A 26,823-nucleotide genomic window follows, 5' to 3' on the forward strand; every position below is an offset into this window, starting at 1 on the left:
TCCCAAGGGGTCTTGGAACCAATCCCAGCCCCCTAGATACCAAGGGAGGACTGTATAAAGCCAATGGCTGAAGCCAAGCAGAGGCCAGCGATCTAGTGAGTGTGGGCACTTGCTGAGGATCAGAAGGTTGCCCTTTCCCATAGCCAACATCACACTAGGCAAGCTGCTGAGCTGCCGGAGTTAGGCAAGTCCTCAGCACTCACGAACAACTCATACTCAGGAAGTGAGGGCTGAAAGAGGGGTTCTTCTCTGGTATTGCTGCAGGCAAGCCAAGGAAGGATGGCTGTAAGTGAGAAATAACATGTAACAGGTTGTGGCTGCAGCTGGACAGGTTGGGCAACAGGTTGGCACATCACATGGGTAGGAAGCCTAAGCTCAGCTTCCACCCCCACCACACCCCAGAACCAGCCCATGGCTGGAATTCCCCAGTGGGGCACCCTCAGGGCACCCTCGACAGACTTGGCGGCGGACCTCTGCCCTCTCAGACACATTCCCAGGTGCCAGCATCAAGGGGCTTGTTTGGGAATTAGACTTTTCTGTGGATGGATTTCTTCAGTAATTGTATCTTAATATAAAATACTCTAAAATAAAGCACTGTGGCCAGTGATGAGGCCAGGACCCTAATTATTAAGTGAGCTGGGGCCTCAATCTAACTTTATTTATTTGTTTGTTGGGCCACACAGCTCGCATGATCTTACTTCCCCAACCACAGATTGAACCCATGCCCTCAGCACTGAAAGCATAGAGTCCTAACCACTGGACCACCAAGGAAATTCCCAATCTAATTTTGAAGTAGATTGTGACATTGGCTGTGTTTCTTCCTACCTCTCTGGCCATTTCTCTGCTTGTTTCTCCTGATGACGACTGTGGTAACCATGGCTCTTGCCTCAAGACTGATGAGTCTATTCATATTCACTCTCATGGCTTTAAATACTATCTGTTCTCTGATGACTTTCAAAGCTGTCAGCCAGGTCCTCTTCCTTGAGCTTCAGACTAGCATAAACAACCACCTATCTGATGTACATTTCCACTTGGTGTCCAGAACTAAACTCCTGATGTTTCTCCCCACCAAACTCACTTTTCCCCACAGAAACTGGTAACACAAATTTTCCAGCTGTTTAAATCAAAAGCTTGGAGTAATCTTTGATCCTTCTTTTTCTCATACGTCTCATCCGATCCGTAAAAACATGTCTTAGTGGCTGTCTCTCTTCAAAACACACCCTGAATCTGAGCACTTCCCACTACTCCGCTGCCACCGCCTAGATTCCAGTCACTGTCCTCTCTCCTGTGCTACTGTGAGAGCCCACCTGGTCTTCCTGGTCTCCCAGGGCAGATTCTACCCTGCCCCTTCTCGTACTGTATCCCCAGTCTACTCTCATCTAGCACTGAGGGCAACGCCATTAAATGTAAGTCAGATCACGCCACTCCTCTGCCCAAAGGCTGCATAGGCTTTGCATCTCTTCCTGGGTCAGGAAGATCTGCTGGAGAAGGGATAGGCTACCCACTCCAGTATTCTTGGGCTTCTCTTGTGATTCTGCTGGTAAAGAATCTGCCTGCAGTGCAGGAGACCTGGGTTTGATCCCTGGGTTGGGAAGATCCCCTGGAGAAGGCAAAGGCTACCCACTCCAGTATTCTGGCCTGGAGAATTCCGTGGAATGTATAGTCCGTCAGGTCACAGAGTCGGACATGACTGAGTGACTTTCACTTTCACTTTAGCATAAAAGCCAAGGTTCTTCCTCTGACCTACAAAAGCCTGTCAATGGCACCCCACTCCAGTACTCTTGCCTAGAAAATCCCATGGACAGAGGAGGCTGGTAGGCTGCAGTCCATGGGGTCGATGAGGGTTGGACGCGACTGAGCGACTTCACTTTCACTTTTCATTTTCATGCGTTGAAGGAAACAGCAACCCACTCCAGTGTTCCTGCCTGGAGAATCCCAGGGACGGGGGAGCCTCATGGGCTGCCGTCTGTGGGGTCGCACAGAGTCGGACACGACTGAAGTGACTTAGCAGCAGCAGCCCCCTATCCTCTTTCTGACTTTACATCCTATTTCTCTTTCCCTTGCTCACTCAACTCCGGTTACCATGGTTTGCTGCTGTGTGTATCGCAAACATTCCAGGTACGTCTCTGTTTCAGGGTTTCTGTGCTGGCGGTTCCCTCTACTGTACTGATGAGATCAACTGGGTCTACATACTCCCTCTCTTCCTTCAGGTCTCTACTCAAATGCTGTCTTATTAGAAACAGGTTTATCCTCCCATTGTTGGTCTCCTACCACGCCTCCTAGAATGCTCCTTGAGAAAAGGGAATTTTTTGTCTGTTTTGGGCACTGCTGTACCCCCAAGTTCCTTCCCCCAAGGCCTAATATGCAGTGGGTGCTCAATAAATATTTGCTGGAAAAAGGTGAAAAGATTCCAGACCTTGCTCCTGTATAGTTAATCAATAAACCAAGATATATATACTGAATTCATCAAAACTGTAAACAATTCCGTACAATCTTGGGGTATGTTCACAAATGTAATAAAGAGATTACTTATGCTGATAATTAAATAGTTTGAGGCAGAATCTGGTATAATGGTTTAGGAAAGAAAGCATCATAGAATAGCTCTGCCTGCCAGCTGGGATTAGGAAAATGAGCCGAGGCTCTCAGTCTTAAACTACAACTTGACCTGTCAAGAGGGTGCCTGCAACCAGAACTGTCTCTCCAACTACCCCACCTCCTCACATAATGTGACTCATGCTTATCTGTTAGCTCCTTATCTGTTAGTCCCCTTGTAGTCAAGCTTCCTCCTCTAACAGAAGCAAACTGTATGTCAAGCCTTGCAGGATCCCAGTGACCTAGCACATAGGGGCTATGTTCAGTCAAATGCCAACAATCATGAGGGGAAAGGAAGTGATAGTGGACTCAAGTGATGGTGATTCCAACCTGACCATCTGATAAGGAATCACTCTAGCTGCAGTGAAGCTTTCCTGCCCCCATGGCCAGTCTATCCCTATGTCCCACCAACTGGACATCCGAATGTCCCCTGATTTCCATCCACTGCTCTGGTTCCATGAACCAGATGGTTTTCCTGAACTGGCCATTTCTTCCCCTAGCCTCTCTAGGATAAAGCCCAGATTCCCTGATGGGCTCTCCCCAGCGTGGGTTGGACCTTTCCCCATCTCTCCACCTTACCACTTTCCCCTTACACTGCACTCAGCTCAGTATGCTGGCAGCTACCACATCTAACTCCTTCAGTTTTGCTCTGAGGTTCTGGTCCAAACTATTTGCTCTGCCTGCAATAATTTTTTCTTCATTTTCTCAGGATAACTCCTTCTCAGATCTGTTATGTCTTCACTTAAACACCACTTCTTCAGAGAAGCTGTGCCTGAGCTCTGTCTTTCACAGTGCCCATCACACTCCACTGGGATCTGTCATGATGTCAAGAGGCTGCCTGTCTCACACACTGCTGTCACCAGGACTGAGCAGCACCCGACACTGAGTAGGTGCTGAGTGATGACTGAGGAATGAGTAAGTGTGAGAACACAGAAATCAAGAAGTCAGGTCAAAGCCTGTGTGGCAGCTGCACCAACTAGAAGGCAACAGCTTTTCCTGCTCAAGTCCTTCTTTTCCTTCCTATTTTAAATAAAATATGTTTTAAAATCTTAAAGAGGATAAGCTTGGTTTTTTTTGGCAATGCTGGGGGCTTGTGGAATCTTAGTTCCCCAACCAAGGATTGAACCTGGGCCTTGGAAGTGAAAGCAACAAGTTCTAACCACTGGACTGCCAGGGAATTCCCTGAATATAAGCTTCTTTGAAGGATGCTCTGGAACTGATATGATAACCATCACCCTAGTAGAGGGGTGCCATGATGTTAACATCCAGTTGCAAAGAGATCTAGATTTATAACATAAGAGCATAATTCATGAGCACACTAAAAGGAGACAAAATTAAAAGGTAAAGGTAAATGTTAACTTCAATTCTCATTTTGCAAAACCCAGGAATCTGGTGGGGGAAATAAGTAGCCTTTCATGTGGTCATCAACATCAACCATGTACTAAGAACCAAGGGTCCACCTTCCAGGCCACCCCCCCAACACCTGGAACTGAGCCACTCTGGTAGACAGACTGTTGTTGCATGGTCAGTAGAGCTGGACCCAAAGAGGAAAGACAACCACACCTCAGTACTGGAGCTCAGGCAGGAGCTGGGGGGGAGTCTGCAGCCTGAGTTCTGAGCTGCGTTTTCACAGCCATGGGACTACCTGCGGTACCCATGAACCAGCTTGTACTCCCAGTCTGAAAGGGTAACATGCTTTCTGCAGTTTTCAGATAAAAGAGAAAGTATGTCTTTATCTACATTTATGTTTCCACTGAAAAATAAAAGTCTAACTAAACAAACAGGTATTGAGTTTTACAAAGGAGTTATGATAAATGTCCCTGGATCTCAAAAAATCCAAAGATCCTGTGGGGAAGGTTTAATTTTCCTACAATTTGTTTGTCATACACGGACTCAGTGACACAGACGTCTCTGCCTTCTCACTGACTGCAAAAACGCGACAAAGGAAAGAAAGACTATTCCCCCAACTCTGCAAGCCGACATGGAGGTAAACTGCTAAGCAGCCACTGGATCTCGAGAGCGCATATCCAGGCCCAGCCAAAGATGCTGGCTCCCAGGCTCTGTGGGGCCCTCAGTGTCCTAGGAGGGACATTAGCGAAAGGCCTAATGACCTGTCTAATGAGGCGCAACTACCCAGTGGACAAAAAGGTCAGCTAAAATTGAGTCATGAAAGAGACGTAAATTTAACTAACACCCACAGAGGTATCTGGATCATGACCTACCTGGTCTGAAAGTTAGTTTCAGCTGATGGTTACAGTAAGAAAAAGTACTTTGCTACCAGTTATATTAAATATTGCTTCTGAAAGTCTGGCAATAACAAGATGACTATTTTTCTGAGACTGCTTTAACAGCAAGTTCTAGACTAACACTGACCTGAAAATTCCATCCTCATCCCTACTCTCACAGAGCAATGTTATCTAATCCTTCAATTTCACTCTGACCTCCAGGCAAACGTTCTCAATTGGCCCTTACCAACCTATCAGCTTCTTCCAACCCAAATTTATCTTTCCTTTCCTTCTCCTGTGTGCCCTCACCCCCATTTAATGGCATGATACCCAGTCACCAGAGTTCTTTCCTCATTCATTCCCCAGTATCTGTGAGGGCAACAATGGGTCAGGCATTGTGCCATAAGGTGGGGCACAGGGCAGTGATCCAGACAGGCCAGGTCCCAGGAGCTTAGTTCCCATTTCTTGCTACACCCACAGCTGAATACCAAGGAGTGATTTGACAGAGGGAACACAATGACAAAGGCATGTGACAAAGACCCTGCCTGTGCTGAGGTAAAGTACACTTGGCCACGATGCCTGTGAAGTACCCAGCCCTAGAGAGAGGTGTATTTTACATGTAATCCTGAGAAGACAATGAGTTTTTAATTATACTCATAAAATATTTTTCAACATGAAAACCTAACTTACTAAAGTTTTGTGTTTTCTACCTTCTATATGGATACAAGTATCCTGTTGCTGTGAAAATGGCTATTTCTATGGCAGCAAGAGGCACTTCAGAGTCACCTAATCTGCCTTCCTTCAGATTTCGGGTATAGGGTGTTCTTAGGGCACCCCAGAGCACAACAACCCTGACTGGTGTTCTCTAACTCTGTTACGTGGCTTCTGGTCACCAGGAAGGTTAAGTAGCTCTCCTGTGAGTGGAAATGCCCGGTGTCCTTCACAAACATCAAAACTGCTTACCAACTAGGCCACAATTATGCTCAGCTGTAGTTTAACAATGTTCTAGCTATTAAATGTGACATGTAAAATAATCTAATCTCAGGACAGTCTTTGCCACACCAACCCCCTTTTCCTGTTTTCCTTTTGGTTAATGTGTAATGAAGGAGGTTGGTTATAAAATACAGAATGTATCTGGGATATGCCCACCTGAAAACAGCCATTCATTTTAGTATTTTATAATTTTCTGATTATTGTTTAAATGATGTTCAGTGTCTTACTATTGAGACTCTACGGTCTTTCAGGACCAAGACTGTGTAATTAAGGAGATCACAGGTCCCTGAAACTTAACACTTCAAGGTATTTTGCTAACATTCCTATAATACTTGAAGGCATTTAAATGTTCTTTGCACAACAATCTTAGCATATTAGGGATATTAAGCAGTGAAGGGGCTTCCCTGGTGGCTCAGTGGTAAAAAATCTGCCTGCCAGTGCAGGAGACACAGGTTCCATCCCTGGTCTGGGAAGACTCCACATGCAAGGAGCAACTACGCCCGGACACCACAGCTACTGAACCACATGCCGCAACTACTGAAGCCTGGGTGCCTAGAGCCTGCGCTCCGCAGCTAGAGACGCCAGCGCAAGGAGAAGCCCATGCGCCGCAACTAGAGAGCAGCCCTCACTCACAACTAGAGAAAGCCCAAGCAGCAACGAAGACTCAGCACAGCCCTTAAAAAAAAAAAAAAAAAAAAAAAGCAGCGAAGCAAGGAGAAACAAAGACAGCAATTTTGAAAGAATAACCACCGTGACCAGGAGCAAGCCCTGGGCTGGGGCAACCAAAACAGCCATTTGAGCACAATAATTTAATTTTGAAAATAAGATCTGATGAGAAATACGACGTTCAACCATTGCCCCCATTACTTCAAAAAACAACAACAACAAAAACAACAACAATAACAACAACCAAGCTTTGTCCCCTTAGTCCCTGGCACAGGAATATGAGTGCAAAAGGCTGACAAGTAACAGGAAGTACAGCTGATCTCTCCACCATCCCCCATCTCCCTGACAATGAGAGGATGCCTGGATGACAAATGCATATCTCACACGCTCCCAGAGCCACCCCCAGAGAGGCCCCTCTGAGAGGATAACCATTTCCTAGCAGGAACCACCACTGGGCTGCAGAAGCCATTAACCACGTGGAACATCCTCCAATATGCTGTGGGATGCAGAAACACAAAGCCATCCGTCAGCAAGCACCCAGAGACCCTAAGGGTCAAAACTATTCATCAACAAGCACCAAATAAAGTCTTAGAAAGCAGTGTAAGAGCTCTATGGTCACCTTTCAAATACATACAAGTGAATTCATTATCCTAGGGAACAACACTGCTGTTTGGTTCATGACACCTGAGTGAGGAAACATCTGTGCTTCCTGGTCCCTGCCATCATTCTCCCACCACTTAAAAAAAATAAAATTTATTTGGCTGTGCCAGGCCTTAGGTGCAGCATGCAAAGTCTTAGTTGTGGTATGTGGGATCTAGGGGCTTCCCAGGTGGCTCAGATGGTAAAGTGGGATCTAGTTCCCACACCAGTGATTTAACCTGGGCCCCTATATCGGGAGTGTAGAGTCTCAGCCATTGGACCACCTGGGGAGTCCCCCTCCACCACTTTTAATTCAGTCAGAGAGCAAGAAGAGTCTGAAGGCCCACAGAGAGAAAACAAGTTCAGTATCATTCTTTACACGAGCAAGAAACTTTTAGGAAGTTTTTTTTTTTTTTTTTTAATATTCACTCACTATAGAAAATTCCTGTGTTCTTCTTACACTCTTTTTTGCTAAGTTTTACATTTATTTAATGTACTTGTAATCAAATTATATTCACAACTTTGTTCCTGATTTTTTTCACTTACTGTTTTGACATAAGCATTTTTCACGTTATCACAGTTTTTAAGGATTACTAATTATATGAACCAGCTCTTCGTTTCTTTCTTTTTTTTTTTTCTTCTTCGTTTCTTTAGTGTTAGACATTTCTGTCATTTTTAAATTGTTTTCTGTTATAAATTACAAAGATTAAGAAACTAGGGCCCAGTAATTATATGATGTGGGCTTTGCAGGTGGCTCAGTGGTAAAGAATCCGACTGCAATGCAGGAGACACAGGTTCAATACCTGGGTCAGGAAGATCCCTGGAGAAGGAAATGGCAACCCATTCTAGTCTTCTTGCCTTGGAAAGCCTGAGGAGCCTGGTGGTCTACAGTCCATGGGGTTGCAAGAGAGTTGGACATGACTTAGCAACTAAAACAACAATTACATGATTTGCCTAGCATTAGCATTCTAAGCAAAAATATAATTCTGAAAGAAATAATAAAGATTTTGAGATTGTAAAGCGATACGGAAAATCTCAAAGCCAAGTAGGAAGTATTTCCGGTTATATTTTTGAATTATCTATTCTCATGAGAAAGTGAAAGTTGACAGCTGGGGAGGAGCACAGTTATCCCAGGCCAGAAAGGAAGACTGTGCTCAGTACTTCGTTTCCACTCCTCAAAGCCTTCATTCCTGATCTTTCATGGTAGAAGACAGACAGGAACCCTTACAGATGCTTCTGGGAATGGCTCTGGGAGGTGGTGGGGAGATGGAGCTATCGCCACGGCAATCCTGGATCCCAAAGAGATGCGGCATTTTGTCACTGGGAACCTTGGAAACTAACAGAACCTAGGACAAAGGCACTGCTTGAAGCTCCTCCTCTAGGAATGGGAACTAAAGAGCACATGTTAAGGGCAGTGTTTGAGTGTATGTAAGTAATGCAGGAATACTCCTTCCTTCTTAATGTTTAATCCTACTTCCTAAGTGTTCATTCCCATCATCATGCAACTGAAATATTTACTCCATTTGTCACTTCCTTTGTCTGGATTTAAAGAGATGGTACATTAATGAGCTATTCCTGACCTGATGGCTAATTCATGAGTGAATGTTAGTGTGCTAGAAAGTCTGTTTTCATGTTTTTCTCAGTATCTTTTTTCCGTTTTGATTTTCACGAGCCCAACCTTATTTGAATTATCTTTCATTCCCCACTTTTAAAAACACCTGACATCTAAATTTCCAAGTAATTTGGACTCTTAGGCTTTCTTGAAGTTTACTTATACAAAGCTGCTTTTTTTGTATGTATGTCCTGGGACTTGTATACAGTGTACTGGGACTTCCCTGGTGATACAGTGCATGGGAGTCTGCCTGCCAACGCAGAGGACATGGGTTCGATCCCTGGTCCAGGAGGATTCCACATGCCTCAGGGCACCAGGGCTTGTGAGCCACTACTTCTAAGCCTATGTGCTCAAACTACAGAAGCCCACACAACTAGAGCCTGTGCTCTGCAACAAGAGAGGCCCGTGCACCGCAACGAAGAGCAGACCTTGCTCACCCCAACTAGAGAAAGCCCATGGGTAGCAATGAAGACCCAGCACAACCAAAAATAAATAAACTAACTAAAAAAAAAAGAGAAATACGAGAGGTCCTCCCCCCAAAAAAGAAAAATAACGTCCTACTACTATACAGCATATGAATTCTCAAAAACAGCAAAACCTCCAAGTTTTTCCTAGACACTGATTTCAATAGTGGATTTATCCTAGATTGAAACTCCTATTATATATACACATGAGTGACTTACTAGGCATCAGAAGGACTCCTCTACTGCTTCTAAGTGACTGGTCACTGATTCTTATGTTCTGTGAACACCAACTTTATATTACAACCTCCCATATCAGATCACACTGTGCCCCCATTTCATTTCTCCTCTTATTGTATAAACAGAGAATCAGTTCAGAGAAAGTAAATCCTGTTAGCATTAGTGGTTTATCTGGTAAGTTAGCCTGTTAAATACTGTTGATTACTTTATTACAGGCCAGATTTGATAACTGCTCTCAGCTGCCCCAGAAAATGGAATGGATGTCAAGTAATTATTTGTCAAAAGTTCACTGCCATAGTGATGAAGAAACACTTTGAGAGTCTGTATGCCCATCTTTCTTATCTGAAAATAAGTCTCTTTCTGATTATAAGGGCTAAAATAATGCACACACATCCATAGGGCACACTCGACCACATTTAAGCCATATCTTCTCCAAATGCTCATTCAAGGAAGTATTTGTACTGACATTCAAAGCACCCTCCCACACCCTCTCCAGCACTACAGATGGTAATTGCTCCCTTCCATCCTACTTGGATTTTGGCCTACTTGTCTGTTTTCTATGTGGGCCAATGCTAGAGTAATGAGGGTTTCTACACAGAATACAATGATTTTCACAAAGCTTTTCTGACAGGATTTGGTTAACAGTGCCAATGTTCCCCCCAGATCATATACCCTTCTCTCTTGAGTTATTTATATAAGTATTTCCAGAGATAGAAGAAAAGTCAATAAAATGTACAGCCATAATATCCACAGTTATGGGCCGGCACTGATTTATGAGCAAGAGAAGAACAAAGCTTTCTTAAAAAACTAATTTAATCTATTAACGTTATCATAGTTTCAATGCATCTTCTCTTATCACTCTGAGGGGGGAAAAAAACCTGCTGCCATTTCAAATATACAGTGAAAATTAGTTTTACCATGTGCCAAACTGACTGATGATTAGAATCACAGGCCACCTTTTAAAAATCACACATTTCTTTTCCCCATATTACAAATCTTTGTCTTTTGGGAGACCACTTTCTTCCTTTTTTAAAATTTAAATTTTAAATTTTAAAGTACAGTTGACTTACAATGTTGGGCCAGTCTCTGCTGTACAGCAAAGTGACTCAGTTTCACACATATACACATTCTTTAAAATTCTTTTCCATTACAATTTATTCCATGAGTTTGGATATAGTTCCCTGTGCTATGCAGTGGGGCCTTGTAGTTTATCCATTCTAAATATAATAGTTTGCCTCTACCAACCCCACATTCCCAGTCCATCCCTCCTTTTTCTCCTCCCCCATGCCAACCACAAGTCTGATCTCCATGAGAATCTGTTTCTATTTTGCAGATAGGTTCATTTGTGCCATATTTTAGATTCTGATTGCTAATTCTACTTCTAGTGGGTTCCAGTGTTACTATAGAAATCACATATTTGAATTTTCCCAGCAAGTAAAAATAACATCAGATCCAAAGTACTCATTCTACAGGAAAAGTAGAACAACCAGGTGGTATGGGAAAGCCTCTCACAACAGAAGCTTTAAACTGTAAAAAGTGTGTGTGTGTGCATGGGGTGGGGGGCGGGGAGTCCTCCCACCAAAAAAAAAAGTGAAAGTGTTAGTATCACAGTTGTATCTGACCCTTTGCAACCCCATGGACTGTAGCCCACCAGACTCCACTGTCCATGGAGTTCTCCAGACAAGAATACAGAAGTGGATAGGCATTCTCTTCTCCAGGGGGATCTTCACCACCCAGGGATTGAAGTTGTGCCTCCCACACTGCAGGCAGATTCTTTAAGGTCTGAGCCACCAGGGAAGCCCATTCATCCAACAGAACTGTCTGCTAAAAACCCTAGTCCAAAAGCAGTAACTTTTGCATATTTTCTGTAAAATGGATGGCCTTAAAACTCTTGTTCCCTGGTGTAGCTTTTCAGGAGTTTCCTTATCAAGAATGTATTCAGATTCTCTAACTTCCATCTTCTCCATATCACAGTAACACATGAAGTGTCTTTCCTAATTTAAACAGCTGTTCCTTTCAACTGAAGGGTCACAGATTCAGGGCTCTTCCATCTCCAACCTTTGTGCCCCATAGCTTTAGAGGTCCTCTGAGCCCTGCGCCACCAGGCTCTGGATATTCAAAAGTCACCACTTCCTTCCTCCCGTGTCCTGCCCTCAGCAATGACACCGTGGGAACGCTGAAGACAAATAACGTTTATAACCTTCCTTGGTGTTCTCCAAGGCAGCTTTAAACTTTTCTATTCCTGTCTGGTTCTTTAGATTCTGCAATAAACGCTTCACACAACCATTCACAAGTCCTGATCTCCAGGACCCTTCTTTCTCCCTCACCATTCATGTGATAATGCCTTGAGAATACTTCACCTCACCTTTTGTCTCCGCAAGTTCATCTGCTTCCTTCTTGAGCTTCAGAGGTAAGCCAGGCCCAGAGAGATGTGGCCAGCGGACATGCCGGGACTGGCTGAGCCACCCGCCCCTTCTGGAGTGTCCCTTCTCCCATCTGCCACCTGAACTCTCTTTCCTTAAATAAAGATATGTCCCCTCAGGTCCCTTCTCACTGTGAAAGACGATGGACTAGCTACGCCGCGGGCCCTTTGTCTGAGGTTCCCATACCTCACATCCTTAGCCACAAAGCGGCGGTCCTCACAGGTAAGGGGTGCTGGTCGGCAACGGACAGGGTAGCCTAGGTTTTAGCGTCCAGTAAAGGGATGGGTTATGGCCAAGGTCCTTCCAGGAGCCAAAATTCTACAATTCTACGACCAAACTTGTAGGTCCTATCTCTGAGGTGAGAGGACCAACTCCGGGGCGACTCCCGAACTCCGAGCCCGCGCTGGCAGTTAGAACGGCCCCCTCCAGCCCCTGCGCAGCGTATCCCCGCCGAGGAGGCCCGGCCAGCGCCCGCCCGCCGCCGCGCCATGCCCTTCTACATCCTCACCCGCAGTCGCGGGCCGTCTCTCACCTGGCACGCTGGCATCCCCCGCCCTGCGCCACCCTGGAGACCATGGGCCCGGACGGGTCTCGGCAGCCGCTGGTGCTGCGTGAGGGAGGCTTGCAGGGACGCTCGGGCCCCGGAATCTAGCGCGCCGCCACCGGGAACGCGCCGCCTGGTTTCTAAGGAACCGGGGTCTCTGGAAAAGCAGGGGCGGGACGGCGGGAAGTCTGCGCATGCTCCATGTCTGGGGAGGACCAGCGCTGGGAGGGGCCGTTTCCAGGAGCTGCGCATGCTCACTGGCTCCGGGCGGAGGTAAAGCCGTCTGGCTGGAAGCCCTGGTCATTCGTTTCCGGCGGTGGAGGCGACGGTTTCCCACTCTAGGCTCTTTTCCGGTCGGTCGCCTGGCTGGAAGAGCAAGGAGATTCTGAGTACTGTGGTGGGCCTTGGTTGTCTCGGAATGAAGGAAAGTCGGCTGCTGGATGACTATCTTTGCAGAACAATATTTCTCACGAACTCGCCGGACTTCCCGGCTTTCTGACTCCTAAAGACTCGCTTTTCGTGCGTATATGGGCTCCTCTTCTTCTGGGTGTTCTTTGGTTGTGCTTACATGTCAGTGTTTTTCAAGACTGCGGCCTCAGTCCCCCTTGATCTCTTTACTGGAACCGGTTTCCCACCCCCCAATAAATACGACTTTGTAACGAGACTACCCTTTGTTTCACCAGACTGTCCACTAGAGCAGCGAAAATAACCTATAAACCTTAGTATAAAACAAGCTGTGCTGGAAATGTGTCTGGAGGGAAATGAATTTACTGTGGCTTTACTTATGGAACCAGGACATTTGTGCTTAATCTAATACTCCACTCTTCCTTCTACACTAGCTTTTCCCTTTGCTCAGTCGTTCAGTGGTGTCTGACTCTGCAACCCCATGGACTCTAGCCCACCAGGCTCCTCTGTCCAAGGAATTCTTCAGGCAAGAGTACTGGAGCAGTTTGCCATTTCCTACTCTAGGGGAATCTTCCCGACCCAGGGATCCAAACTGCAGTCTCTCGCATCCCCTGCATTAGCAGGCGGGTTCTTTACCACTCTGCCACCTGGGAAACCCTCATACTACACTTGATCTTAGCCAAAAGGCCGGGAAGCGAGAAGCTTTTCCCTGAGAGTCCTGTAAAATGGCCTTGAGTGAAACATTCTGTAGTAATGCAAGTTTGGAAAATGCTGGATTAAGCTACACATCTTAAGACAGAATTTTTAAAGCTTTTAATTAGCAGGTGATGTTTACTCTGAGCATCCATGACAGTTTTTGCTGTTTACTAGGGCACAGAATCCTTTTCCAGTTCCAGGAAACATGTCTCTCTGAGATACGGGTGTATATGCTCTGCAGCAAACCTCCTCACCCCTGTGACTTAGACACCACCGACCGGTTCCCTGTATTATCTTGCATGCAACTGCCTTGTCTCTTGGTAATCTCCCTCACATTGGGTCACTCATCCTGTGGTGCTGCTACTAAGTCATGTCAGTCGTGTTCGACTCTGTGTGACCCCATAGATGGCAGCCCACCAAGCTCCCCTGTCCCTGGGATTCTCCAGGCAAGAAAACTGGAGTGGGTTGCAATTTCCTTCTCCAATGCATGAAAGTGAAAAGTGAAAGGGAAGTCACTCAGTCTGTCCGACTTTTAACGACCCCATGGACTGCAGCCTACCAGGCTCCTCTGTCCATGGGATTTTCCAGGCAAGAGTACTGGAGTGGGGTGCCATTGCCTTCTCCGTCCTGTGGTGCTGCTGCTGCTAAGTCACTTCAGTCGTGTCCGACTCTGTGTGACCCCGTAGATGGCAGCCCACCAGGCTCCCCCATCCCTGGGATTCTCCAGGCAAGAATACTAGAGTTGGTTGCCATTTCCTGTGGTGCTAACATCCGCTAAATATTTCTCAAACCTGACTTGTTCTTGACCTTGGGTTTTCTTTGCTTCTAGTCTTACCTCCAAGTTAACAGAAGCATCTATTTTATCCCTCCTCTGCATAAAATCCTGGTGCCTTGCGGGCAGAGCAGGCAACTTGAGGCAGGAGCAGGACTGTCACACCAGGGGGCATCCTCATGGAGGCAGGGCAGTCATATATGTTCTTTCTCTGATTACCAAACCCTGCTCTATGCATGCTATAATCCTCTGTTACTATGGGGTAGCAGAATTAACAATGTTAATGGGGAAACTGAAGCTGAGAAAGGTTAATTTCACAGGGTCACCCAAACTGATTTTTCAGCATGAGTTTTTCCCTTGGACTGAAAGGAAGCTAATTTTGATACCCCTCAGAGTTCTTTCTGTCCAGTGTGTCAAGTGAGCATATTTGGAATGTATTAACATCTTATTTGGGGACTTCCCTGGTGGTCTAATGGTTAAGAATCCTCCTTGCAATGCAGCGGACTCAGGTTCAATCACTAAGATCCCACATGCCATGGGGCAGTGAAGCCCATGTGCTTTGGAGCCCGTGTACCACAACTAGACAGACAGTTGCCACAGCAAAGATCTTGAGTGCCGCAGCTTAAGACCTGGGGCAGCCAAATAAGTAAACAAATATCTTATTTTGAGGAGAGGAGGTCTTATGGCCCACCTTTTTGAATTTGCTACTTTTTGTTTCGGATGAAGGCCGTTTCGCAGGAGAGAATCAAAAGCTTGAGTACCTATGTTCTTTGGGGTCTTGCAAAAGTCTTGAGAGTCCTTGAGGAGACACCAAGGCCCTGGACACTCCCAACAAATGAACTGGGAAGGGGCCAAGCTTTCCAGGACACCTGTGTTACATTAGGGATGGTTCAATCCCATTAAGACTCACAACAGAGACCAGACACTATGACTGCTCATGGATGTATATTTTAATAAAAATAATTCTGTCAAAATACAACAGGAGTTTTTTCATCTCTCAAGTACAATTTAATAGGATGTTTTGTGTTAGAATTCTCTCTAAACCCTCCCACACCCACAAGTTTCATGCTAATGCCAAGTATCAACTTGCGAGGACAAAGGCAGAACCAGTGTGCACAATGTGGAGGATGTCTGAGTCGGCTGTAGTTACTAATGGAGGAGAACCCTATGCAAAGAGGCGGCGCCTGAGGCAGCCAGAGTCCACGATCTGGCCACAGGTCTGGGTGCACGGGACTTGCGGTCAAGTAGGGCTCTGCTGCCCAGCTGCCACACGGTGTGCATACCTGAGTTGTGAGCAACCAAATGAACTTTCAGCTCTGACAGATCTCTGCCTCATCTTTGTGCTTGCTTATGGGCTAGGAAGTTGCTGGGAGGCTGGGAAGCCCCCTTCTCCATCTCTTGGTGTCCCTGTTCTGCCAGCCCACATCCAGCTACAGACCCAGGTGGGTGAGGAACAGGGGTTCTGGCTATCATTGCATATCCGCCAGTTTCTGCTCTGGAAAAGAGCAACCATTTGGTGGAACAAGAGGAAAAGGTAAGAGGGAAAGGCTGCTCCCCCAGAGTTGAACGACCCAACAGAGCCAGGTCTTCCTCCTGCCTTCTTGGCTGAAGTCCAGCTCTTCACCAGGACTCCTCCCAGGTGCCTTCCCCACTCTCGGCTCCTAGAAGTAGGCTGGTAGGACTGGGTGTGCAGCAGGGGCTCCGCTGGTTGGCAGGCAGGCCTGGACTATCAGCAAGACAGTGGGCTCAAGCAGCTTGATTTTGGTCCTCTCCACGGCTTGTGGGGCAAAGGCTAATGTCCCGAAGGTGAGCTGTCCAACTGGGACACAGTGCCCCTCTGGAGAGGAACAGAGTAAACAACTTGGACTCAGCTGAAACAGTGAGATAAGGCACAGAAAATGGGGAGGTGGCCGTGGGCACTGAGTGTGAGCCAGGCGGACACCCAACCCCGAGCAGCACACAGCTGTCCTGAGCCCTCCGGGGCCCTCAGCCGCTCCACAACCCAAGCCCAGGCACCCATCCCCACCCCTGACACACCCCTGAAGGTACCAGCTGCTCAGACATTGCTGGAGGCCTCACCAGCCTAATCCCTCGCCTGCCATTCAGCTTTAGGCCTAAACAGTGTCCAAGCCACAGGGATGAGCTTAGTCCCAGTTCTGCCCCCGTATGTTGAGTCACTTAATCTCCTGGGCCTGTTTCCTTATCTATGAGAGGAGAGGACTGGTGGAGTAGATGGTCTCTGAACTTCATTCCAATTGCAAAAGCCTCTGGTTTTAATTCCCAGTCCTGAGTGCTTCCGACCATTTTAACAGCCTGATTTTTCCAACCCCTTGGTTTGGGAGCTGGGCATTCCCAGGTTTGCAGAGGATGAATTTCCTTCACAGACAGGACACCACCTTCCTGATGGTTTGTGGTCTCTGGGCTGCCAGCCAGGGCCCCAGTGGGGACCAAGAAAAAGCAGCAACCTTCAGGATTGTGTCCCAGGACAGAATTCTGAGGGAGCACAGGGCCAAAGGCCCTGACCCCATCATCCGCATTTAGTCCAACTCAATTATTTCTCTTGTTCAGCTGTAGGCCCAGCAAGTCCCAGTGGGCACTCAGGCCATTCCAACCATTCCAGTATGCACTGATGGAGAGCCCAGATCCAGGCAGGGACTAGAAGCTTGACTTCTGACCTTGCCCCTTAGCAGGGGCTGTCTGTGCATTCCCTCCCATTGTGAAGCAGATGGGGAAATCCTGGCCTTCCTCCTGCTCCTCTGGGAGGGCACCTCCCTTTCCTTCCCTTGGGCGGTCAGTCCTCTCCACAAATAGCCTGCTCAAGTCCTGGCCGCCATCTTAGCCCTTCCTCTCCTGATTCCCTGATGGCAATACTAAGACGGTTTCTGACCCACTAGCTGTGAGGATCCGTCAGACATGGACAGTGGAACGTCTGTCAAGCCCATGAGGTCCCTTCCTCTGGCCAGCAAACACTCATAACAGTCTTTCCTAAGAATGACTGGGGCCAAACTGCACGGAGCTGCCTGGCACAGCTACAGTGAGGCTTGGCCTGGGGGGTCAAAGGTTCCATCCACTCTGGCGACTGGCAGTCCACAAATCTGCCTCCACACGGTCCTGGCTTCTCAACAGCAAGTGTCGATTCCATCCAAGCTGTGCAGAGACGGTGAAGACCCAGGCAGGGAGAAGGCAGCCCCTGTGCCCAGGGGCCTCTGTCCTGGTAGGAGACTCCCTCCCTGCAGCTTGACACACAGCAGCTCTCAGGTTGAAGGCAGGTAGTTCCCAGGCAATCAATTTAGAGGAAATGAAGTATTTGGCCATCTTAACAACAAGGAAAGGCGGGATGTTGAAAAGGGAAGAGAGAGTCAAGGCAGGCAGTGAGAGGCAGGGTAGGATGGGGGACAGCGTGCTGGCCGAGGACCCTCTCCTCCCTCGCTCTGCTGTTAGCCCTGGGCCAAGTCATCTGTTCTGTGGCCCCTTGGCCCTGCAGTTCTCTGCTCAGTTCAACTCTCAGAGGCCTAGGCATCCACACCTCTCGGATGCTGCAAACCAGCTTAGCCTATCCTGCCCACTATGAGGCTCCCAAAGCCTACTGGGCTTCCCTAGGCTGCAGCTGGGCCTGTGGTTCAACAAAGGGGAAGCCTGAAATAAAGAAATCCCTTGACTGAGGTGACAGAGATGATTCTTTTTTGATGAGTTGGACTCAAATAAAAACATGGTGTCTGGACAGCCTCACCCAAGAGGTGCTGGACCACTAACACTACGATAAATACTGTGTCTTTTTTTAATATATATATTTATATATATAATCTCATTTTTTTTTACTTACGAAAATAATAAGCTATCACCAACGTGGATAGGCTTCAGCACTAAATTAGCAGAAACCAGCTCAGCACAAACTCTCCAGAGATAAATACTGGTGGCTCAGTCAGAAGGAGGGAAAAAAAAAAGATTAAAAAACCCCAACCTCTCCTCAAAACAACCCCCTTCTTTTCAAAATAGAAGGCGCTACATGAAGAGTAACCAACCAATACTGTGTCATAGGCCGCTGCACGTGAAGGGGGGAGAGAGAGAGAGACTGAAGGTGGGAGAAAAAGAAAGGAAGGAAGGAAGGGAGGAAAGGAACAGAAGAGGCCAGGCAGGAGGAGTGGGCTCTGCCCGTGGCTTCTGGGTCCCTGCACCAGGTGCCGATGGAGGGCAGGGCTGCTCCAGCCCTGGGGCTGAGGGAGGACCAGGCGGGGCCAGCCAGTGTGGTCAGCTAGTGCAAGTAGTCGTCGACTCTGGCAAAAGAGCAAGATCCCAGGCCCGCTCGGGCCATGAGCCGTAGACATTCAGATGCTTGGCCCAGGGCAAGCATCAGCGGGGGCTGTTTTGGCAGGTTCTGAGACTCTGTGGAGAAGAGACAAGACCTGGTCACTGCCCTAATCAGGGCTGAGCCCAGGTCCAAGTTCCTTTGGGAGCAGAAGGCTGTGGGGAGTGGACAGAATCTCTCGGAAGAGAGAGTTCATATGCCTCCATGTGTGTCCAAACCACCAGACTATGGCCCTGTCAAGAGCTTGTGAACCTTAGCTTTCTTTGGAGCAATGAGCTGGCCTGGGCCCAGGTCATAGTCTAGGGCCTATTGTGATCTAGCTGGCCAACTCAGTTGGGCAGAGGGAGGTCAGGGTTCTGTCATGGGAGCCCAAGAGTCCCGTGGGCCACCAGACAGCCTCTAGGCAGAGTTCGCTGCCCTGATTTGGACAAACAGGAAGGGGTGACTGGGCCACCCCAGGCACTCCTGGGACAGCTTATTTTCGTTAGAACCACTTACCTAAAATGGCGCTGTTGAGGGCGGCACACACAGGCTCCCTCTGGATGGGGTCAAGCTGCTGGCCAACTGGGCAGCTCCAGGGGTCTGAGTAGGCAAGCAGGCTAAAGGCATCCTAAGGAACAGGGCACTTCTGAGAAGACTGTGGTATGCACCAACACCCCCCATGGCTCCAGGGGGATACGGGGCCCTGCGTGGTGTCAGGGAGGCACAAAATACCCCGATGTCCCATTTCCCACTGAGGTCTTATCTAGAGCTCACTCTCTCCTATTGCTGCTGCCCCCAGTGCCCTCCCAGAGTCACCACACCCCCGTACTACCAAACAGGGGCCCATTCTGTATGAAGGCCTGGCTTGCTCCATACCTGCAGCATCTCCGTGTGGGCCAAATTCTTGCCGTACTCCCGCCCCAGCTGCTCACTCAGTGCCTGCAACTCGCGGCCAAACAGGATAATTCTTTCTGTGGCCGCCTGATTGCCCCCGCAGAGCTGCCGCCGCGGATGCCCATCATCTGCACCCAGAGCCCAGCAGGGGGCACATTGGGAGGGCACAAAGAAACAAGGGAGAACTAGGGTGGGGACCCCAAAGAGAACATGGCAAGAAGGACCTAGGTTGGGGATGGGGGTGGGAGTGCACTACTGGTGGAGGCAAGCGAGGGCTAAGAGTCACAGGGGGGCCACCCTGAGCTGAGCTGTTCAAAATCTACCCAGCATAGGGTCTAGGGGTCAGGCAGGACTTGGAAGCTTTCCCTCTCCCACCCTATGCAAGATGCAAGGGGTTCATAAGGGTACCTGCTCTCACCAACCCCCTCCAGCCACTAATGCGGGAACCTAGCCTGGGCAGCAGGCCGAGGTCTTCCCATCGCAAACACCCATTTGTGATGGCTACAGAGGCAGTGGATCAGCCTGCCCAGGCCCACCCCTACCCCAACCGAGGGGAGAGGGCATGGGGACTGAGCATGGTCACCTGTGGAACAGCGGGCGGGCGAGGGCACGGCCTTACCCATGCTGGACTCATCCGTCTGCAGGTCCTCATGCTTGTAGGCACCATTGACGATGCGTGTGGACATGCTCTCCAGAACACCGTTGGGGTAATGCTCCGCCTCCATCTCCATCTCACTGTCACTGTGGAGGAGGGTGGAGATGGGAGCTGGCTAAGGGAATGTGGTTGGAGCAGCCTGGGTGGGCCTCCATTGAGGCTTCAGCCACAGGCTGCTGTGGATAAACTGAGGTCCCCAAAGGGCATGAAAGGATAGCTCCCAGGTTCCCAGGCTCCAATGCTTGGGCCCTACTATGACGCCAGCCATCCCCAGAGGCTTGTCACCTCATTCCCACTCCAGTCGTGATGCTGTCTCTGTGACCCTTGTCCCCCCGGCCCTCCTCAGAGTTGGCACACCCCTTCTATGCACCTCTAGATCCCCAATGACCAGGGCAAGTGAGTCATGACAGGCATGTCTGGGAGCCAAACCCAGGTCAGCCTTGAAGCATGCCGGGGTGCTGAGAGCCACCTACAGTCTGCAGTCTACAACCTCTACCGGCCCAAACTGTCTGGCTGAGAGCTGAGCCCAGAAAAAACTCCTTTGGTATAGACCCTGGGGCATTCTGGGAGGCCTGGTATCCTTGGAGGCAACCACATTCTCAGTGCCAGTGCCTCTGGAGAAAGATGGGGCCAACGGAAGCGGCAGCTGAATCATGAGCTAGATGGGAAGCTGGAGCCAAAGCCTGGCCTGGCAGGTCCACAACTACTATTCCAGGCACAGAGCTGGCAGGGAAGTTGGGGATACAGGGCAGGGGGCTGCTCACAGGACAGGCTGCAGTGGGCACAGAGCGGGAGGAAGAAGCTGAGCAGAACAGGTACCTGGTCTCCTGGTTACTGGTACTGCTGTGGGGCTGGGACTTGGTGGAATCTGTAGAGTTGGACTCGGAGTAATTCACTGAGGAGGGAGATGAGGAGGATGACGAGGATGACGAGGATGAGGAGGAGCTGGGTGCAGGGTATTTACTGTGGTTCTGTTTGCTCTTGGTGGAGGCGACGCCGTTGCTGCAGCTGGGACTGTCTGCTCCTAAAAGCCGGGGGACGGTCAGAAGAGGAGGGCCAGCCTGCTGCCCAGCGGGGGCCCAGGAGTAACTGCAGTGGTCCCGTTTCCCATCCCCCCCACATCCGGCAGCAAGCCCCGAGCCCATCCTGGGGAAGGGTGTCTGGATGGCCTTGCTTCTCCACACCAGTTCTTCCCAGAGCCCTCCGGAGAGCGGCTGACCTGTGTTGTGCGTGTGGGAACTAGTGGGGCCGTGTCGGGGGCTGAGGCTGGGGGAGCCAGGGTAGCTGTCCTGGGACTTGGGGCTTCGAGAGCTCAAGCTGCGGACCTCACTGTCAGTCCCGTTCACCATCTCCACAAACTGTCGGCACCTGCGGAAGGAGCAGAGCAGCCATGCTCTGGGCTTGGTCCGGGTTGCATATTCCCACCACCAGTGGGGCAACGGGGGGAGCTGGCAGGGCCCCAAACTTACTTGAGCATGAAGAGCAGATTGGGATTATGCTCCAGCAGCCCTGGGTAGAAGCGCTGTGTGGTCTCAATGGCCTCCCCTACTCGGCCCTCCAGCACCAGCTTCTGAATCTCTGAGGAGAGAAAGAGCAAAGGCAGTGAGACAGCAGCCACAGACCCCCTACACATCTCCGCACTGCCAGGCCCGGGCACAGGCCAGCCGCCAGTCCAGTGGGTAGGCTGAGGGCGGCAAGCCCCCTGAGATGCTCACAGAAGAGACCGAAGAAACAACCTGGCCACCAGGCCCACAACAGATCCTGGTTTCTGTCAAGTGTCAGGAGTCCTCAGAGAATCATGGGGAAAGGGAGGAGTGGGCGCCCCAGCCCAGAAAAGCAGGAGGGCGAGTTCGAAGGCCTGTGCCTATGGAACACAGGTTGCTGGGGGCCTGGCAGGGGCAGAGGTCTTGGCTATGAGAGTGTAATCTGGGAGTGGGCACCTGGGCAGCTTTGTGGCCTGACAGGCTCCTCTTAAAGCCAGACTCCTCTCCTCAGGCCTCATAGGGATGGCAATGGGAGTTCATGGTCTCTGGGCTGGCGCCCACGGCTCAGTGGTGTTCAGGGGCTGCAGCGGCCTCTGCTGAGAGAGGAGACCACCCTCCTCACGCTGGCAGCTCCGGCATTGACACGTCTCAGGCCCTTGGCTGGAGAAGGCAATGGCACCCTACTCCAGTACTCTTGCCTGGAAAATCCCATGGACAGAGGAGCCTGGTAGGCTGCAGTCCATGGAGTCGCTAAGAGTCGGACACGACTGAGCGACTTCACTTTCACTTTTCACTTTCATGCATTGGAGAAGGAAATGGCAACCCACTCTAGTGTTCTTGCCTGGAGAATCCCAGGGACGGGGGAGCCTGGTGGGCTGCCGTCTATGGGGTCGCACAGAGTCGGACACATTAGCAACAACAAGGCCCTTGGCATCGTGCTCCTGCCCTGGGGCCTGGTGCGTCTTGCTGGGAGGGCCTTCTGGGTCTGGGCCTCTCTCACTCACAGACCTCAAGTCTGGGATCCCTTCCCATCTGCCAGGCTGGGCACAGATTCTCTGAGAGACACAGACACATCCACATGCACAGAGACACAGGCTCCAAGAGACCCAGGCAGGCACACACAGACACGTGTCCACACACCTACTCTCCCTCACTCTCCACTCCTCGCCGATCTCCTTTCTGGGCTGTTTCCTCTTTCCCCACACCCTCCTCCACAAAAGAGCCCCGCCCCCGCACACAGCAGGCAGGCCAGTACGAACACCAGGAAAGCTTCCTTGGGCTCCTTCAAAGGCAAAGGGCAGGAACAGAGGTGGGAAGCAGAGAGTTCTACCACAGCGGCCATGGAGCATCAGCCTTCCCCGTCTGAAAACTTGATCCCCTCTCTGGCCAGGGGCAGGCAGAATGACTGAGGTTGAGTAAATGGTGGACAAGGCAGGGCACTGGACTGGTAAGATGCAAACACACTCTTTCCAGAAGACCATGAATAGGGGGCTTAGTGGAATCCAGAATGCCAGGGGAAGGAAAGAAGCATGGAGGCAGGGGTAGCCAGCCACACAGGGCCCAGCTTGCGGCCAGCCATCAAAGAGTGCATTAGGATGCCTGCACGGAGACATCCCATGCTGGGACAGTCCCTGGGGGCCGTGTTGCCTTGAAAGAGGGACAGAAGCAGGGCCCAGGGCTGGGTGGTGGGCTGGTCTTCTGGGGAGGATCTGAGCTGAATAGACTCCTGACAGGTTACCCAAGGCTGCCACGAGCCAAAGAGCAGGGACAGGTGAGGGAGGGAAGGTAGGGGCAGAGGAGAGTCAACCTTACTTTGTCTGTTCTTTATGGATGCTTGTTCTTCCTGAATCGGGGTTTCAGTCATTCGGGCAAAAGCCGTGGCCGTGGCACAATACCCATGATGCACCAGGTAAGACGAGACCATGCTAGAAAAAAGGAAATGCTCAAGGTTGACACTTAAGAACTGCATTTCTCACTGACCCCCTGGCGGGACAGACTATCTCCCTAAACATATCTTAAAGATGCAATCTCCACAGAATGAGAATAAAGGAGCTGAAACAAAATGAAAACTTCCCCCAGGGCTCATGCAGTCAGGCAGGGGGAGGGGCAGGTCACCAGGGTGGTCCTCGCCGCTTGAGGAGTGGCTGCAGTTCTCTGGGTTATGCTGCCCACAAGTGGGCAAGTGTGGTAACACGAGTACATAAGGAAAGCACAGACCGTCTCGTCTCAGAAGCGGCCGCCTCCTGTGACCTGCGGCAAACCCAGAGACAGCTGCTGTGAGCCTCTCCGAGGGCTTCCTGGGAGGGCAGCCAGCCAAGCAGTCTGGCAGCAGCCCAGATGGGGATGAGGCATGCCACGTGCGTACCTTCTCCAGACACAGGAGCTCCTGTGCAGGCGCCCCACATGCCTGGCAGAAGCATTCCAGCTCAGGTGAGCCTGGCCCTCAGGAGTGCTGGCTCTAGAGGGTGATGGGGAGCTAACCCATGACCCAGGTTACTCCACAATAGACCACAAATCTAGGGTCCGTCCAGAAGCCACAGTTTCAGGCAGTAACATGGCCAACAGGAACACAGTCTTTGGGAGATGGCCCTGAGAAACCTGATGCCCAGAAATCATTTAATCCCGCCTGAAACTGGCACACATAAGCAGCGGCACACGTGGAGCCCTCGTGTCTGACGTGCACGAAAGTGAACACCTTGGTGTGTGCATATGTCAATGTCATTATTGTAACTGCCCAAGCCGAATGTCTGTAGGGCTGTCCTGTGGAAGGCTCAGAAGTTCAGCTGGGTGTTCCCTTATGTTTTAATGGGTAAATGAGACGATCCATATAGAGTGCCTAGCACAAAGCAAGAAGTCAATATATACGACCTCTTATTATGAAATTATGTATTCATAACATTTTCTTACAAATAAGAATTATAGTAATTATACTATTAAAAACACAAGGGCAAAAATTCTTGACAAAACAAGGTTCAGATGAGGCCATACACATATACACATATCAGAGGCCACTAAAATGTATAGTCCCCTTGATTCAGTAATTCTACTTCTTGAAAGGATACCCAGAAAATAATCTTAAATATGGAAAACTCCTAATGTATAAAAGGGTGACCTACCTAAGCGAGAGAGAGGAAATAACCTGAAGCTACCACCAAGGGAAGCCACCCAAGGGGCTTGTGGAAAATGTGTCTGTGAGATAATGTAGCCATTAACAATGCCCCTAAAGTGAAATTATATGAAGTCATAGGATATGGGTTATATGAAATACTTAGCAAATACTACCTATGAACACACACAGGCACACAGATACATACACATCAACAAACACACCCATGTGCTGAGGCCAGGCCCTGTCAGCTGAGAGCATCAGCCCCTCCCCCACACAGCTGGGGCAGCTCACCCTTCCCCTTGCCTGTCCCAGCAAGCCTACTGTGGGGACTGGCACCATCTGGCCCTCCAAGGAGGGGCTGCTTCTAAGTTCTGGGGCTGGGGACAAGATGGAGTCATGCTGCTATTCCTGAGAAGGCTCTGGCCACCTACCACCTGCCTCAGTCCTCGCACAATATCCATCCCTCAAGAAAGGCTGCATGAAGAACCGAGTGTATACCCCACCCCCACCCCCTGGACTCTAGGACCCTGGCATCTACAGGCCAATGACCCGGGCTAGGAGGGGACCAGCCTTCCTCTGTTCATCCTTGAAAGCCAAAACAAACTAACCCACGTCCTGGCAAAGTGGGTGCAGCTCATTGCCCCACTCAGGCCTGCAGCTGGCAAGTGGAAGAGAGATCTGTATCTGACCTCCCTTGGGCGTCTCAGTAAGACTGGCCCCCAAGAGAGTCTGGGAATTAATCAGCCAAGAGTCAGCTAGGTGGGCCCTAGGGAGGTCTCTCTTCCCACCACCACTGCTGCAGATCCAAGGGGTTTAGGTGGATCCGACCCTGAGCAGTGACCTGAGGCCAGAGTCATGGCATGACAGGTACTCCCTATGACGGAAAAAAAGTCCACAAAGGAAGAGGCCACAGGGCATCCTAGTACATCCTCTGCAAGATGAGCTGGGGAAGAGAAACAGCCTTGCCAGTGATATTATATCCAGGGCCTTCTGACCCAGTGGAGGGGCACAGGCTCAACCAGGAGCAGCTCTGGAGAAGTGAACTAAGAGAGGGGCATGAAAGCAGCAGGCAGAGTCATCCTGGGAGTGCTTTCCAGAAGGAGCACTACTCACTAGAGTTCACAAGAGCAGCTTGCAGCAGTTCAGGGGTCTACAGGAGAGTGAGGCCCTTGGGAGGGGGCAGGGAGGGAAAGGGCAGGGGCGGGGGACTCACTTCTGCAGCACTGCCTGCCACTCGCCAAGCCGGGCACTGATGGGGAAGCAGTGGACAGTGCCCTGGACCTTGGCACGCCACTCCCGCATGTAGTCCTCAATGTCAAACAGGAAGGGCTGCTGCCCAAAGTTGGCGTCCACAATCTCCCCGGGTGTCTGCAGGCCTACGGTGGGGTAGAGGTTGGCCTGAGGAGGAGAATGAAATGTCAGTTGGGCCCTGAGGGCAAGCGGGGGCAGCAGGGCCTCGCCTCATCTCACCCCTGCACAGAGCAGGGAGGCATTGGCTCCTGCAGGCCACTGCTTCGGCTCTGAGAGAACTGCAACGTGACCGGGGGGAGGCAGGGCTAAGCCAAGTGCTGCCCACCTCCCGAGCAGAGAAACTGCTCCCCAGAGTTAGAGGGGAAAAAGCAAAAGAAAAGCCAGGCTCGTTGCAGAGTCTCCTTCCCTGCATTAGAGGCTGTAGTATCCCCAAAACCCAAGGCCCCCATTTGGGACTTGGCCAGGGCACACAGAGGCAGGCCAGACCCCACCACCCTGCAGGCATGCCTGTGAAAATCTGTTGCAGGGGTGGGTGATGGCTCCTCTCAGAGCGATCAGGACCAAGTATCCCTTTACCACACAAAAAAAAGGGGTTATGAGGGGGCAGGAAAGGATGCGGGGAGACAGGAAAGGAAGGGAAGAAGGGGAGAGTAGGGCCAAGGGCATTAAGTGGTTTGGACCCCCTGACAATGGAAAAGGGTAAAGAAAGGCCCTTCCTGTCTGAGGCTCACTTAGAGGAGGATCTTCTGGCCAGAGGACGTCTGGGCATGTCCTCTGGGTGTCGGGCTCCCTGCTTCCCTGGACCAGGTTCTACCAGGTCACTCCCTCACACCTCCTATGGCTCCCATGCTACAGCCCACCGTCTCGCCAACAT

At 50.1% G+C, this 26,823-nt stretch overlaps 2 protein-coding genes and 1 long non-coding RNA gene across 5 annotated transcripts in view; 1 reads left to right on the forward strand and 2 right to left on the reverse strand.

Moving 5' to 3' along the window:
- The window catches only part of GFOD2 (Gfo/Idh/MocA-like oxidoreductase domain containing 2), a 39,628-nt gene extending 27,055 nt beyond the window's left edge, over positions 1-12,573 (reverse strand). For both annotated transcript variants that reach the window (XM_086351297.1, XM_086351291.1), the window contains exon 1: positions 12,384-12,573. The gene's annotated coding sequence lies outside the window, so the exon portion shown is untranslated. The remainder of the gene's footprint in view (positions 1-12,383) is intronic.
- LOC147353434 (uncharacterized) lies at positions 11,943-13,059 on the forward strand. The gene is made up of 2 exons (XR_015145622.1): positions 11,943-12,073; positions 12,196-13,059. It is a non-coding gene; the product is annotated as an uncharacterized LOC147353434 (long non-coding RNA).
- Positions 13,060-15,200: 2,141 nt separating this feature from the next.
- Positions 15,201-26,823, reverse strand: part of RANBP10 (RAN binding protein 10) — a 61,055-nt gene continuing 49,432 nt past the window's right edge. Inside the window, exons 6-14 of one of the 2 annotated variants that reach the window (XM_086351177.1) lie at positions 25,912-26,096; positions 23,402-23,514; positions 21,575-21,683; positions 21,325-21,473; positions 20,925-21,129; positions 20,070-20,191; positions 19,433-19,578; positions 19,073-19,184; positions 15,201-18,651 (exon numbers count right to left, since the gene is read on the reverse strand). In XM_086351177.1, coding sequence (XP_086207303.1) covers positions 18,521-18,651; positions 19,073-19,184; positions 19,433-19,578; positions 20,070-20,191; positions 20,925-21,129; positions 21,325-21,473; positions 21,575-21,683; positions 23,402-23,514; positions 25,912-26,096 — 1,272 coding nt within the window. In that variant the 3' untranslated portion in view covers positions 15,201-18,520. The remainder of the gene's footprint in view (positions 18,652-19,072; positions 19,185-19,432; positions 19,579-20,069; positions 20,192-20,924; positions 21,130-21,324; positions 21,474-21,574; positions 21,684-23,401; positions 23,515-25,911; positions 26,097-26,823) is intronic. The other variant, XM_086351178.1, reaches the window with a different exon arrangement.

Source organism: Bos grunniens, chromosome 18 (genome assembly GCF_055505025.1).
Source record: "Bos grunniens cultivar Pamir isolate PY7600 chromosome 18, Bosgru_T2T1.0, whole genome shotgun sequence".
Classification (NCBI taxonomy): domain Eukaryota; kingdom Metazoa; phylum Chordata; class Mammalia; order Artiodactyla; family Bovidae; genus Bos; species Bos grunniens.